At 36.7% G+C, this 15,401-nt stretch overlaps 2 protein-coding genes across 2 annotated transcripts; one reads left to right on the top strand and one right to left on the bottom strand.

The window, feature by feature from the left end:
* Positions 1-105: 105 nt before the first annotated feature.
* On the bottom strand, positions 106-8,426 carry LOC145584909 (AUGMIN subunit 4-like). Its single transcript, XM_081641690.1, has 13 exons — positions 8,178-8,426; positions 8,034-8,081; positions 7,804-7,929; positions 7,138-7,479; positions 6,949-7,048; positions 2,723-2,768; positions 2,495-2,588; positions 2,291-2,362; positions 2,130-2,188; positions 892-960; positions 762-813; positions 521-598; positions 106-431 (listed from the first exon to the last, which is right to left on the bottom strand). The coding sequence occupies exons 1-13, from the start codon at positions 8,304-8,306 to the stop codon at positions 354-356; spliced, it is 1,293 nt and encodes a 430-aa protein (XP_081497816.1). The 5' UTR covers positions 8,307-8,426; the 3' UTR covers positions 106-353.
* Positions 8,427-13,692: 5,266 nt separating this feature from the next.
* On the top strand, positions 13,693-14,771 carry LOC145583900 (uncharacterized). The gene is made up of 2 exons (XM_081640853.1): positions 13,693-14,117; positions 14,171-14,771. Exons 1-2 carry the CDS (start codon positions 13,693-13,695, stop codon positions 14,769-14,771), a joined length of 1,026 nt encoding a protein of 341 aa, XP_081496979.1.
* Positions 14,772-15,401: the final 630 nt, after the last annotated feature.

Here is a 15,401-nt window from a genome sequence, read left to right as displayed (position 1 = left end):
ATCTAAGGATTGTAGAGTGCAGGTAATCTTTATATAGTGGTCACAGATTTCCTGCAATGGATATGCAGCTTTCTCAATATTCTTGCTTGTTTCATCCACCAATCATTAGTAATAATACTCTTCAGCATAAATTTGACACAGAATAAAAATCGCTACATTCTTTGCTTTGTCAGGCACATGCATGATGTGAATGAATGAATTCATCTGCTGGATATCTGTACAATCGTACTGGTTTACAATCTACAAAAGAAAGATGAAATACCAGATCTTCACTACAGCATAGTACATAGTACATACTGACATACACAGTACATATGTGATATGTTTACACTAAATTCATTTAAAAATCTGTACTATGTACTCGAGTGATCAGGCAAATACTTCAAATCCATTTCCACCTGGTGAATCGTCCATTGCATATTTTCCAGTTTCTGCATTAAGGTTTGGTCTTAGAAATCAAATTATCAAAGAGATAGCACAAGAAACTCCACGAAGATTAAAAAAAAAAAAAAACAGCAACCTTAACAATATCATGGTACTGCCTTGCTATGGTATCAAAGTGTGGATCAACTCCTTGGTACTCACGAAGCCGTGTCACCTGATACAATTTACTCGTCATTAAAAAATTAGTCTAGAAAATCCTTGTGCTCCCAATTTTATACAAAGATTCGCAGCTAAGAGCACAGATAAATAGATAAATCAACAGGGAATGTAAAACTGAAAACAGCATAACATCACAAGATAGGTATCAGCAAACATACTGCTTTGTTGTATGCAGTTGAAGCCTCTTCTGTTGCCTCAACAAGGTAATTCCTGAGTAAAGAAGATCAATTTTATTATTTCAAGTCCAAAAAGCGAATTTCATATAAAAAATTGTTACTGACATATCACCTGATTTTGTGGAGAGCTGGTATTGTTTCTTGAGTATAGGTTGCAACAAGAAGAATGTGCTCCAATACCCTAGCAAATGTGAGTCATTAGTTAGCAATAATATGGATATTACTCGTAATAGCTCTAGTATAGTTTCCATTCTTTCTTCAGATACATTAGAAATCCCCCTTGTGAGGAGGGTTTCCTAATGTTTTTACCTTTACCTTTACAATAATAGTATTAAAAAAAAAAAAAATAATAATAATAATAATAATAATAATAATAATAATAATAATAATAAAAAATAAATAAAAAAGAAGGCATATGAAGCACATGAGAACTTATCTCATTAACCTCGTACAATTCTTTCCTACCGCATGTTTACATAGCAACAAAGTCTAAGGGTTCTTTGATGACAAAAAAATAGAGCTCATAGTTGAAAATGACACCCTTTTTATGAGTCACAAGCCCTATTTGCATTGTAGGGCCAGCACTCGTATTTTGGAATTCAAATCCGTGTACTCCCCTCTGTGTTTTAATAAGTGTTACACTTAACAAATCTGGCCGTGTTTTAATAAGTGTTACACTTCCTTTTTTGGTAAAAAACTACCTTTAAATATTATATCTCACTCCTCTCATGGTCCCCACCTAAGACCACTACTACTTTTTCTTTTACAATTCTTTAATACTCCAACTACCCCACTTCTTATTTTATTGAAGTCAATTAAATTGCCTAAAACTATGTGCCGGTCAAACTGTAACACTAATTAAAACACGGAGGGAGTATATAATCTATAACAAATCCACTTGTAAAACGCATGAAGGAGTTACAGAAAAATCAATCGACAACAAGATTGATAAATGATTCAATGAAAAAAAAATAAAAAATAATAATAATAATAATTTAAAAACTTTGAACTTCCAAATACAATTAAAACAAAAATATGCAATGGTTGCTTCTGCAATACACTGCTGATTTATGTACTGTATTTTATAGAATTAATCCTTACACAAATGTATATATTCCACTCCAAGAACCAAGAGCCTTAATTGTCAGAAAGAGCTTGGCTTCTTCAAATTCAACTCTATAAATAAAGTCATTCGAGTTATAGAAAAACTAATGCATGCCACGAGATACATTTCGGTCATATATGTGATTTTATTCACTTTCATCATTTGAGTCAGTCAAATCTATACTAAGTTTCGTAATAAACAAAGAAGTATGGAACAATGGCTGACACTCCTGACAGTTGACTTACCTCAGTTTAGCACCCATTGCCTCATGTCTCTTGATTTGCCAAGTTTTCTGCAGTTCATCCTACATAAAATTCAGAATCATTAACTGCCTCACTGTCTATATAAAATATAGGGCTTAGTCACATGAAAAGTACCCATCAGCCATAGCAACATGGAAACTCACATATTTATGTTGATTAAGCAACTTCAAATCTTTGACAAGCTTAATAAGCACACCAAGTATTTGCTCTAAAACCTGAGAGGAGTAGAATATATTTAATTACGTATCTAATTTTATGTCAGGGAATTTGAAAAAGATTTAAAAGAAAAAGTATAATGATATTTGGTTAGATAATTAATACCAATGTACATATTACTGCTTACACACATTGTAGTATTCTGCAAATTTTCTATCAGCAGAGTAGAGATCCTCTTTCAAAGCTTCTTCATCTTTCTCTATCTCTTCAATAATAATCTTTACCCTGATAAAAAGTAAATAGTCTAAGACTCTGGGTGCAGTAAAAATTCAGATAGGGAACATGGGAGTAGTATAAATGGTGCACTTTAACGGTTTAACCTCTTTGGAGTTAGGTGAGAGAGAGAGAGAGAGAGAAACCTTTCTGGAAGTCGTGAACTCAGATTCTGATGTCCTGATGAACCATCTGCAAAAATGACATACAAGGAGTATACTATAAAATGTATGCTTTTTTCATGCTTACATTGATCATTATAAATTTCTGCTGTAGTTTACTCGCTGCACATACTAGTCTGCTTTAGTGATGTTAACATTGTAAGATCATTGAGCATCAATAATTATGGTAATCATGTCTAATCTAGTTGTAATTTTTCAAGTGTCAAGATTTAAAAGATTGAGAAAGGAGAATTTCACAAGATTGCCTTGAATGACTACTGGTACCAAATTTTCTAAACTGTCTAAAGCACATGAAATTCTCAGAAAATTTTTGTTCCGTAAATAAAAACCATCCAAGAAGACATATACGGTACCCAGTGGTTTAAAATAATAATAATAATAATAATAATAATAATAATAATAATAATAATAATAATAATAAATCAAAGCCTTAATCCCATAAGTGGGGTCGCTACATGAACCAAAATTGATTATAATAATAATAGTAACAATATAAATACACACTTCAACAAACTAGCAATGCAACTTTAAATATTCCATTATAGGTTGATAGGCTACAAGATCTTCATATTAGACAAAATGCACCATCAACTGGTTACACAGGTTGACCTAACATAAGTTCACATAATCAAATAAAGCCAGTATTATTCAGCATAAAATAGCAGCACTACCCTAATCCATTTTATTAAATGGACCAAATGCATTAAGGGTTCAAATGTTAGATATTTCAATTTAAGTAGATGGTTGCCTCTAAAGGTGTCAATTCAGATGTCTAGATCGGGTTCAGTGAGGTTGAGTAGTAATGTTACTCGGACTCAAGAACCCATGTCTAAGAGTTAGTCTAGCCTGCTCAATAAATCAATGATACATTTCTATGACTTTGGTCCAAAATTAAAGTAAGGGTCCATAGTAGTTCCACACTCATTTTAGAGTGAGGAGTATCTATTTCACACAAGTACAGTATTATAGATTGAAGAGTCCGAGTAACATAGTTGAGTCGTGTAGAGACTTATTTTAAACTTGAGCCAGGTTAAATTACTATGTCCATGCGAGTCAAAATCTAAACCGGATAATTTTTGGGTCGGTTTCATATCAGATCGATTGGGTAAGGTTTTGACACCTCTAGACCTCTAGTTGCCTCCACATGTTCTGCTTTTATCAAATCTACATGTATGAAGAAGAATATAATCCCTTGTTTGTATCTTTCTAATTACAGTAGCAAGAAAAGGGGGGGGGGGGGGGTAAGTGGAAAGTGGGTAACATTTTTTACTTTTGTGGTAGAGAAAGTTGTATAGAGACAATAGTAATTGAATATCATAATTATAATTTTAAATTTTTAAAGTGAACATGTGGTGGGGTAAGGAGAGATAAATGAGAGTTTTCTTATCCATAGAAGGAAAAAAACAAAAGTATGAAGATAAAAAAAGACCATATCTAAATGGAAAGTAGGAATATAAAAAAGAACGGAGGAAAACAGTAAATTAAAACTTAAAAGTCTGGTGAAATAAGAACCATCATTGCTAATAGAATACAAGTCTCATTTTGCACACTTTATACCAAATGATGGTGCAAACATGCAGTAGCCAGGAGGTAAAAATCCAGTTTTAGAGCATGGAGATGTAAATTGATGATGCCAACTAGGGATGGCAATTCTATCCAGTCTAAATAGAGTCTAACCCTATTCAAGGAAGAAAGTCCAATTCGAGTCCAAAGAAAAAAAAGTCAGACAAATTTTATCAATATAGGAGTCGGACACTCTGAACTTGTGTAACATTTAACTAGTGCATTCTTCCAGGTATTTTTTCTCCAAGAAATTCACCTCAATATCTCTCTTTTTCCTTCACAAATTTTCTCACTCTATTTTGAGTATTTTCCCATCTATCTACTCCCTCTCCTTTTTCCATCCTATGCCAAAATCTTTTTTTCAATTTTCCAATTCTATGGAATTACATAATTTTGTTGACAACTTAATCCTTCAGCTTTCTTTCCTCTTAAATCTCTCTTGGGCATATTTCATAAATTAAAATAACATTTTATGTATTACCTTTAGTTTTTTTTTTTATCATATTCGAACAGTAGATATGTAGTTTAAGAAGACTTTGAAAAAGATGAGTGGAGTAGAAACATAAGAGAGTGTTTAAACACGTGGGTGGGTATAAGACAACGTCGAAAAGAGAATGTAAAAAATGGGTGGGTGAAAGATAAAGTAAGACACTGAGTGGAAAGTGTAAATATTGTGAGGGTAAGAAGAGGGGTAAAATGGTATAGGGAGTATGCAAAAATGGAGTAGGAAAAAACAAAAAGTGAGTTATGAAAAAAAAAAAAAAAAATCAAATCAAATCAAAGCCTTAATACCAAATATAAGGTCAGTTATATGAACCAAGATTACTTGTCAATGTAATGTGCTTGCAAACCCATATTATTCATGTCCTTTACTCTTTCCATCCAAGTCATCTTTGCTCTTCCCCAACCTCTTTTGAAACCACCTTAACCCAACTCTCTACTTTCCTTAGTGAGTCTTTTGATCTCCATAAGATATGCACAAACTATCATAATTGGTTCTCCTTTATCTTATCCTCAATGTCGACACTCCAATTTTCCACCTAATATCTCTATATCTAATTCTTTATAGCATTCCCACACATCAATCTTTACACACACACTCAACATACACATCTCTTCTACTCTCATCTTCCTAATATGATCGTTCTCGAATGGATTCTGACCCATGTAACAACACTAGTGTGATAGCCGCCCAAGAAATGGTTCCCTTTAACTATAAAGGTATGCTACAATCACACAATACTCTAGTTGTTGCTCTCCATTTGAATCGATTGGAATTAATCCTACACTTTTTTTTTTTATCAAAATCTCCATTCTACAGCAACATTGATACAAAGCACTTAAGCAATCGCTCATGGGCACCTCGTTACCATTTAATATTAGTAATGAACATTTTTACACCCAAGTCTGCTGTTTTTGACCAATGTGACATGAAGAGAATACTTACACAATCAAATAATATTCCAAAATTAAAAACAAGGGATATAATACAATAACAGGGTGTTTAGTACATGGGACTTGAGGGTGGAATTGGGAGTTTTAATCCCAATTGAATTAAATCCCTTGTTTGTTTGATGAGATTGGGAATTTAAAAAAAAAAAAAAAAAAAAAAAAAAGGATAGGAATTGGGAATAAAAGGGGTCAATTTCCACCATTTTATTACCTAGGGAGGGTAGGTATAGATGGATGAGAATTGGAATAAATATAAAATGACATTTTTGCAATTAATGAAAAGAAAGGAGGAGGGATGTTAGTAAGGGTTTGTAAATTTGTACTTATTCCCATCTACTACTTAAACAAGGTATTGGCATAGTTTTCATATCTTCACAACCATCATTTTTCAATCTCTATTACAACCTTTAATCCCCAAACTCCCATTCCCAACTTCCAAACGCCCTGCAGATGCCAAATTTAACTCAAATAAATTTTCACGATCTTGATAAGAAATCAAGAAATCGAGCCGTGAGCCTGTGATATTTCACAAAATCGGATACTAAATTTCTAAATACATTAGAGAAGGGATAATTAAAGTAGAGGGGACAAGGCCTCCCAAATTCCATACTACAACAATGGCGGTGTTAGCGAGAGTGACGGGTGGCCTCGAAGGTAGTAGACCTATTTGTAGGCCAATAACCACGTGGTGGCTAGGGAGATAACGATAGCAATCCCAACACCCTCCACCCCCTCATTTACCACTGCCCCCTCCTCATCCTTTCTTTTGATTTTTTACTAGTTTAGGGTATTTAGACCAAATGCTTCAACAGCTAGGGCACATATGAGGTAATTTGGAAGCAATTTAAGTGGGTTTAATGTTGAGAGAATTATTGGTAATGCTGGAAACTTGAATGGTAGAACTTAGGAAATGAAGTCATAAAGGTTAAATGGAGCTTTGTAGCTGCCATGGGAGGAGAGAGGGAGAAGGTATTGAACCCCACCCCCCCTTTTGTTTTTTTAAATTACTTAAACAGATGTTTGATTATCAGTCACCAAAGTTTGTTCAATAATAACTAAGGGTCACTTCAGAAAATTTTCCATCATATAGAATTTACAAAATAGAGGAACATGTGGAATATGGATATCCCCAAAGTAAATCTCAAGTAGACTCAAGTAGAAAATCAGAAACTCACCAACATTATCCATAACAATAGCATCAGCAACTTGATCGCATTTGACTGTCAAACGAGCCTCGATCTCACGAAAGAGTGACATCTGATACTCTGCCATACCCTACAATTGCAACAAGAGTAGAAGACAACAATAAAGCACACGTATGTAAGCATTTGAGAAGTGGATCAAAGAAATAATGTCCAACATACCACGGATAAAGGAACCTGATGTAGCTGAGTCTGCCATAAATAATTCGAAGTGATTCCCAAATAACAATTTGGAACTCCACCAATACCAGGATCACTCGTATCAGTCGCATTAGAAGGTGCAACATTTGCAATTGTACTAGGGGTACTAGTAGCATAATTAGTTGAAGTAGTGCTTGAGCTCATTGTCAAATTTGTGCTATTACTATCAAGAGAGCTTCTCGACATGATACTGCATTTCTCAATATCCTCTTCATGAATCTCACCATCTTTGGAGATATGAGGAAGTCTCAACTTTTGAGCTGCCTCAGCAACAACAAGTCGATGCTCCAGAGTCTCATAAACCTGTTATTTAACCAAAAATCTTAATATCTATACATAATTCTAATTTACAAGTACTGTACTTAACAAAACAAATACTATACATAATTCTCAATTAACCCCGAAAAGAACAGGACACAAATTGCCCTCACACTCGCTGAATACTCCGTAACATTTAAAAGAGAGTACCAATGTACCTTCTCAGTTCTTACATTATCATCCTCATGACACATAACTAACATAAGCCCCTCATACAAAAAAGTGCACAGAACATAGAATTGGCATGACAAAATGAAAATGCAATCATATATGAGATCACACATTAAAACCGAAAAATCGAAAATCGACCTGAGGAGAGTTTTTCAGACCAAGCTGCGGGTATAGACTCTGCACATCACGAATCCCACCAGGATTAGCAACGGATAGCGCCTGCTGATATTCTTCAACCATAGTAATTGCTTCACAATAAATTGCCTATAAAATTAACAAAACCCCATCAAAATAAACATCAAATTCAACCACATTCGTCGTTAAATAACCCTAATTTCTTACAAATCAACAAATTAAAAAAAAAATACCATTGCTTCCAGATATCGCAATCTTTCCCTACACATCTCCTCTCTAGCCTGCAATAATTACAATAAATCAACAACCCCACAAACATATATAGCAAAATCAACAAAAATTAACTGAAATGATGAATTAAAAAGGGGAAAATTTACGAGTTGAAGATCGTAATAAGCAGATTTAGAGACAAGGGAGCCATCAGAAGCTAAGCAATGTCTCTCTAATTGATCGACGAGTTGGGTTACATCAGCAGGCAGATTTTGTTGTTGTAAACCCTTCATCATTTTTGTTCAACAAACAACAATCTGATGGAGTTTTTTGGCTCTCTTTTTGTTCAACAGCAATTAGTGGGTCGCTTTTTTGGTTCCGGTTTTGATTTCAAAAACTGGTTTGGTTTTCTGCATTTTGAATTTAGAATGTAATTAAAGGTTTAGCAGAAATGTGTTTTTTTTTTTTTTTTCTTTGGAAGACAGAAATGTTTTCACTACACTCCCCTTTTTAAAAAAAAATAATAATTAATAAAAATTAGGAAAAATCTATAATATAATTGTAGGGTCGATTTAACGAGAAGCCTCCAAAGCCCCGTTGCTAAACTCTCATGCATTTAGTTATTAAAAAAAAAAAGGCCATAACTACCCATCCCGCTATATTTTTTAAAAAAATTTATTTCAAGGGACTGCTGCTAATATTTTAGCTTTTTTAAAAAAAAACACTACGAACATTTCATTTTGTGTGTGTATTTTTTTTTTTTTTTTTGTATATAGTATAATATGCCATGCATTAGCACGGGTATACAGTCCCTTTATCAACAATTCACCATAGCACTCAAAATATTCATTCCTTCAATTATATGCATTTTTTTTAGGGACTACTCTCTAAAAAACTTCCACTTCTCTTATCATTAACACAAAAAAAATTAAAAGTACAGCACGCTTTTTGCGTGACTGGCCTCACCGAATAACTGCTTGCAAAAGATTAAAGTAACTCCTAAAGCATTGATGGAATCACCCTTATAATAATAACCAAGTAACCCCTATAACACTAAAAAGGTAACCTCTATAGTTTTGACAAAGTAAGTCCCATAAGAGCTGGCCACATTGCATGGCCACCGACATATAAGAGTAAATGGTGTCAGGCTAGGACAAAGATGGCTATTTATCTTAGTTGATGATTGTTGTCGCACTTGATGTTGGTGCTTTTTCTTTCCCAAACAAGTCCCCTTAACAATTTAATGACTCTTGTTGCACTTGATACTGTATGTTGTTTATTCTTGTTGACAAAAACCTAACACATGATCTAGCACAATCGTTTTCGAAATTTTCAGCCAACTTAATTATGTAAAATCAAACAAAAATCATTATGTCGTAGATTACATACCTTTATACTCGAATTCAATTCACTTAATCTTCCATCCTCAAGCTACAATATAATCCAAGAACTAGCTTTTTCTTGATTTCAAATTTCGTCACATGTGAACAGGAGAAGAAGTTGAAATGGTGCGCAATATTCCTTTTATAATGTCTCCAAAACGGCATAGCTGCATGTATGGCCAGAAATACCAATTGGTTTTCTCGATAAAAGTGCAAAGTGTACAAAAGAATACCAGTTTTTAATGTTAACTCACTGTTAACTTACGACCCTGTGTTTTCTAACCCAAGGTACTATGTTTTGGATCGTATTTAATCTTTTTGGCCGGAATCCAATCCAAAGTACCCAACGTCCCAAACTATATAATAAGCGAAAAAAAACATAGTATCCAATTGGTAAAATGTTAGATAACTTGGAGGCTTGTCATATTTAACTCATTAGTAATCCCTTCATTCGTGTCATTTTTTTAAGTGTTATTGATGAGTGACATGTCACTCTTAGGGTAGGTTTTCTTCGTAGTTTTATGCTCGTTTTTAGGTAATAATGCTTGATTTACGTGCTTGTGTGTAAGTTTAGAGAAATGCGTGCTTTTAATGGTTTTCATATTATTTTATTCATTTCTCGACTATTTCTCTCGCTTCTCCGTTTCTTTGACTTGTTTTGTAGGTGTGTCGAGTTTCCCGAGATTCAATTATCGAGGAGGAAGTTCAAGCGCATCTAAGGAAGTCAACGGAGCCAAGTTCGGGAAGCCAAGCAAGCTCGACCAAGCACAAATAGCCCAAGGCCGCAGCCAGCAGCCAGAGTAGCGCGAGCAGCCAGCAGCCAGCAGCCAACCCCTTGATAGCCCAGGCCGCCGCGAGCGCGGCACAGGCCACCGCGGGAGCGGCTGCTGCTTCCGCGGGCGCGGGACGCTGGTGAGCTCCCAGCCCTCCTCAAGCGGTAGATGCCCAAGAGAAGCCAAGGAGAGGGTGCGCCCTTGGACCTCGCGGGCACGGCCCTTGCCCCGCGGGCGTGGCTTTCTGGGTCTTTCTCGCGTTTTATTTCGTTTGTGCTCGGTTTTTGGGGGATGTATATATTTTGTGTACGACCTCCTTAAGGAGAGGATCATCTAATTTCCTAGTTTTCTTACATTTTCTCTTTCATCTAATTAGGATTAGGGTTAGATTAGGAGCTTCTCTCTATGCTTAGCTTAGGATTAGAGTAGTTTAGAGAGAGAAAGTGAGGGTTTCACCATTGTTGAGCTTGGATCTTGAAGAGGAAGATTGATCATCTTGCTTGTAGACTTTCACCTTCAATCAATGAGAATCTCTAACTCTCTCTCCTCTATTTTCATTGCTTTCTTTTGATTATTGTTTTTGTTGTTAGTATTACTTGTTAATCATGTTGATGCTTGGTTATTTGTTGATTAATCTTGTTATTAGCATGATTAGTGAGTAATTCCCCCATTAAGGGGATGGTTGTGGTGTAGTTGGATCTTGAGCATGTTCTAGGGTTTAGAATTGATTTATTTGTGATTAAAGTCTTTTTATGCTTGATATTCTTCAATCTACTTGCAAAATGCATGTTATTAGTTGATTGGGAGTGAATTTTTATTAGAAGATGTGATAGCGGACCTAGAAAGATTCATTTATATCGATTGTTATTTGATAGCACCTCCTAGTATATGGTTCTAATGTGACAACATAGAGGCTATGTTAGGAGAAGCCAATTGACCCCGACAGGTGGCTAGATTGGACCTTACTTCAATATTCAAGCATGTTTAGTTCATAATTAATCCAACTTCCATGCCTTTGTTTATACTTGAGTGAATGCTATTCCTAAACCATTTCCCTTAGTGTTTTATTTCTTGTTTTAGTGTCCTAGGTTTTAGTTTACTTTCCCTATTCCGGACTAGCTTAGTTATTGATAGCATTTGGTAGTGCTTAACTGTTCCCTGTGGTTCAACCCCTCTTCTTGCCATATACTTGTATTAGGTTAGTTGAGTGTTATAAATTATATTTAATCTAGGGATAGACATTTGACGATGCGGTTATTCCCTTGTCAGTTATACATTGACTGACACATAGGTTTAGGCAATTTAATCAACTTAAATAAATAAGGGGCCGTTAGGTTCATCAAAGGGAAAGGGAAAGAGTTTAAAAAAGGGAAAGGAAGAGAATGGAAAGTAACTCCCTTTGATATAAAAATTTGTTTGGTAATTTATCTTTTCTTATACACTACGTTCATACTAACTCTCATGGTGTCACCACACCACCACTATCCACCACCCCTCCTTGCCGCAACGCCACCATCCCATCTCTTCCTTTGTGTCGTGTCATTGCCCCTTTATCTCCGCATCACCAACCCGTCACTGCCCCCTCTATTTGAAGTTTTAATGGTTAGAATTGAACATGAAAACTCTGGATAGATTTAGAGTTTTTATGCTAAAAAAAACATTATAATTATAATTTAGTATATACGTATGTGAATGAAAAAAAAAAGTTTAAAGTTGAAAACTTACAAACAATTGCAAGAAAGACGAAGATCTGAAGCCCTAATCTCACGTCTTACCAAACATAGCAGCTAGTAGCTTAGTGAAGATAGCTAGAAGAGAGAAGAGGAGAGAGAAAATGAAATATTGGGACTAAAGGAGAGAATTTGGAAATTTTGTGATTGAGGAGGATAAGGGTATTTGTTACACGAGGTTATTAATGAGAGGTGTTCATTACCCTTAAGTAATGGTAATTGTTACCATGTCTTTTAACTAAACACTCGGTAATGGTGTTGGTTTAATCGTATTAGTTTCCAATTAAAAACATACACTAACCAAACATGCTATGGAGATCACATAAACTCCCTCGAAAGAAAGGGCACTCCTTGTCGGCTTCGATAGCGCTTCTACTGGTGATTGCCGGTAGTTCTACTGCTGTGGGTGGTTTCTTTTCTTGATTTCAGCAATGGCGGACGATCTTTCTGAACATTATGCGAACCTTAGCATTGGTGACGAGACACGAGAAGCGATTGATTTGGGAGATATAAGCCCTAATCAGACTGAATCGAACCTAACCTTAATGCTGATGGGAAGGGTTCTAACTTAACGGAATTTCAATGTTGAGGCCTTCAAAAAGACAATGACGAGTATCTGGGCTCCGGCACATGGACTGGTAATTCGAACTTTTAGCCCTAGTATGTTTGCTTTCCAATTTTTTCATTGGAGGGATAAAGAGAGGGTTTTAGAAGGTAGACCTTGGTGCTTTGATAATATGCTAATCTTGTTGAAAGAAGTTGAAGGATATGAACAACCGGAAGAGGTGCGATTAACTCATTCACCTTTTTGGGTTCGTGTTAAGATTTGTCATTCAATTGTCGGTCGGATGCTCATGTCCGAGCGATCGTGAATGGGATGGGAAAGATATTAGAGATTGAAGATGACCTATTGGGGATTGGGCGGTATAGAAGGGTGTGAATAATGCTAGATACGACTCGACCTCTTAGACGTTTTCAACGTATCTTAGACAAGAAGGGCTGTGAGATCATGGTAGACTTTGCTTATGAAAGATTACCATACTTCTGCTTTGCTTGTGGTATCATGGGGCATTCCGAGAGAGATTGTCATGCGGTGCCTGAAGAGGAGAAGAGTAGGAAGCTGGGGTGGGGAACAAATCTGAAAGCAACTCCAAGAAAGGGCAGGTCTAAAGAAGTAGAAGAGATGGAGGTCTTGTCAAAGAAAAAAGCTTTTTTTGTTACAAAAGCAAAAAGTGAAAAAGCACTATCTCAAGGGAATGAGCAGCTTGAGGGAATGACTCCAATTTTGATGACTAGTGGGAAAGTGTGTGAAGATAATGTGGAGAGGACATTGGTTGCTACTAATTCCCAAGACACATACACCGAGGGGAGGCAGGTGACACTTCATCATTCTAAAAATGATGTGGACGCTAAAACCAACAACTTAGCATCACACGTGCCTGCTTTCATTTTTGGTAATGTGGGACCGAAATAGAGAGGGGTTTCAAAGGGGTGGAAGAGAATTGCAAGGGAAGGCAGAAGGGATGTAAATCAAGCTAGTCAGCTTCAGTCACAAAAACGTAGCCTTGAGCTAGATGAAATGGAAGTGGAGGGGTTCAACATTGGGAAGAAGAGCAAGAGGGAAGACAATGTTGCTTCGAGTACTGTATCGGCGGAGGTTGGTGATGACCAACCCCGCCGGAACCAATGAGTCTCCTATGTTGGAACTGCCGGGGAATGGGAAATCCTCGGTCAGTTTGTCAACTCCGCAGGTGGAGTAATCTTTATGCCCCCGACTTGATATTCTTGTCGGAAACTATGATAAAGAAATGTGATGCAGAGAGGGTTAAAGATCAGCTAGATTTCTCTAATGCTTTTGGAGTGTCTAGCCGTGGGAAGTCAGGTGGTCTTTATTTGTATTGGAGGAGTGGGGTGGACTTTACTCTCATCTCATTCTCTCAAAACCATATTTGTGGTGATGTAAGACAAGATGGGAATATTGTATGGCGGTTTGTGGGAATTTATGGGTGGCCGAAGGAGGAGGATAGACACAACACATGGGCTTTATTGAAGCATTTGTGTGAGAATGTGAACATTCCTATAGTTTTTGGGGGTGACTTCAACGAAATTCTGAGTTATGGGGAGAAAGATGGTGGGACAGACAAAACTAGGAGAGAAATTGAAGGCTTTCGGGAGGCCATGGATGTCTATAACCTTCATGACCTCGGCTTCGAAGGACAATGGTACACTTAGGAAAGGGGGAATTCAGCTACCACTATCATCCGTGTCTGGACAGGTATCTAGCCTCCCCTTCTTGGGGGCAGCTCTTCCCTCGAGCATCTGTCAGACACTTGGTGCGCTTTAAGTCTGACCATGCTGCCATCCTACTATGCCAGTCGCCTCCAGAGAAGAGGGTGAAGCGTGGAGTAACACGCTTTCGTTTCGAAACATGTTGGCTGCTTGAAGAGAAGTGTGAGCTTACTGTTAAAGAGGATTGGGATAAAGCTATTAGGCTCCCAATATGTGATAAGCTCGTTGTTGTTGGTCAAGGGCTCAAAAGTTGGAGTGCGAAGACTTTCTCTAAGCTGGGTAAGAAGATAGATAGTGTTGAGAAGTTGTTACATGAGGCTCAAAAAGAACCTGTGACCTCTGAGAGCTGCGACAAATGTGCTGCCCTTGAGAGCAAACTCGAGGATCTCAATGATAAGAATGAGGCGTTTTGGTTTTTGAGATCGCGGGCTATGGAAGTTAGGGATGGGGATTGCAACACTAAATATTATCACCACAAAGCTTCGCAACGGAAGAAGAAAAATAAAATAAAGGGGCTTTTGACTCGTCAAGTGAATGGAAGACTAGCAAGGAGGATTCAAAGAATATTATTGCTGATTAGTATGTAGACTTTTTTTCCTCGACCTCCCCATCTCAAACTGATATTCACCGAGTATTGGAGGGAATGGAGCCGTGCATTTTGGAGACTATTAATAATGAGCTTATGAGACCGTATACCAAAGAGGAAATCTTCTCGGCTCTTCAGCAAATGCACCCTTGCAAAGCCCCGGGGCCGGACGGTATGCATGCTATTTTTTACTAATGTTTCTGGCATATTGTTGGTGATGATGTGTTTAATTTTGTGAGTAGTATTTTACATGGCACCCTTTCCCCTAGCTGTGTTAATAATACTAACATTGTTCTGATCCCGAAAGTTAATAGCCAACAAATATGACTGAATTTAGACCTATTGCACTCTGCAATGTCTTGTACAAGTTGATGTCTAAAGCTCTTGTTTTGCGGCTAAAAAATATTCTTCCTAGTATTGTCACGGAAAATCAGAGCACTTTTGTCCCTGGAAGACTTATTACGGATAATGCTTTAATTGCTTTGGAGATCTTCCATACAATGAAAGTGCGGAGCAAAAGCCGTAAGGGGATTGTTGCCATGAAGCTTGATAAGAGTAAGGCGTATGATCGTGTTAAGTGGGGTTTTCTCCGACAATTGTTACTTACAATGGGGTTTGATGGGAGCTGGGT

Source organism: Chenopodium album, chromosome 16 (genome assembly GCF_948465745.1).
Source record: "Chenopodium album chromosome 16, dcCheAlbu1.1, whole genome shotgun sequence".
NCBI lineage: Eukaryota > Viridiplantae > Streptophyta > Magnoliopsida > Caryophyllales > Amaranthaceae > Chenopodium > Chenopodium album.
This window is presented reverse-complemented; position numbering and strand designations above follow the sequence as displayed.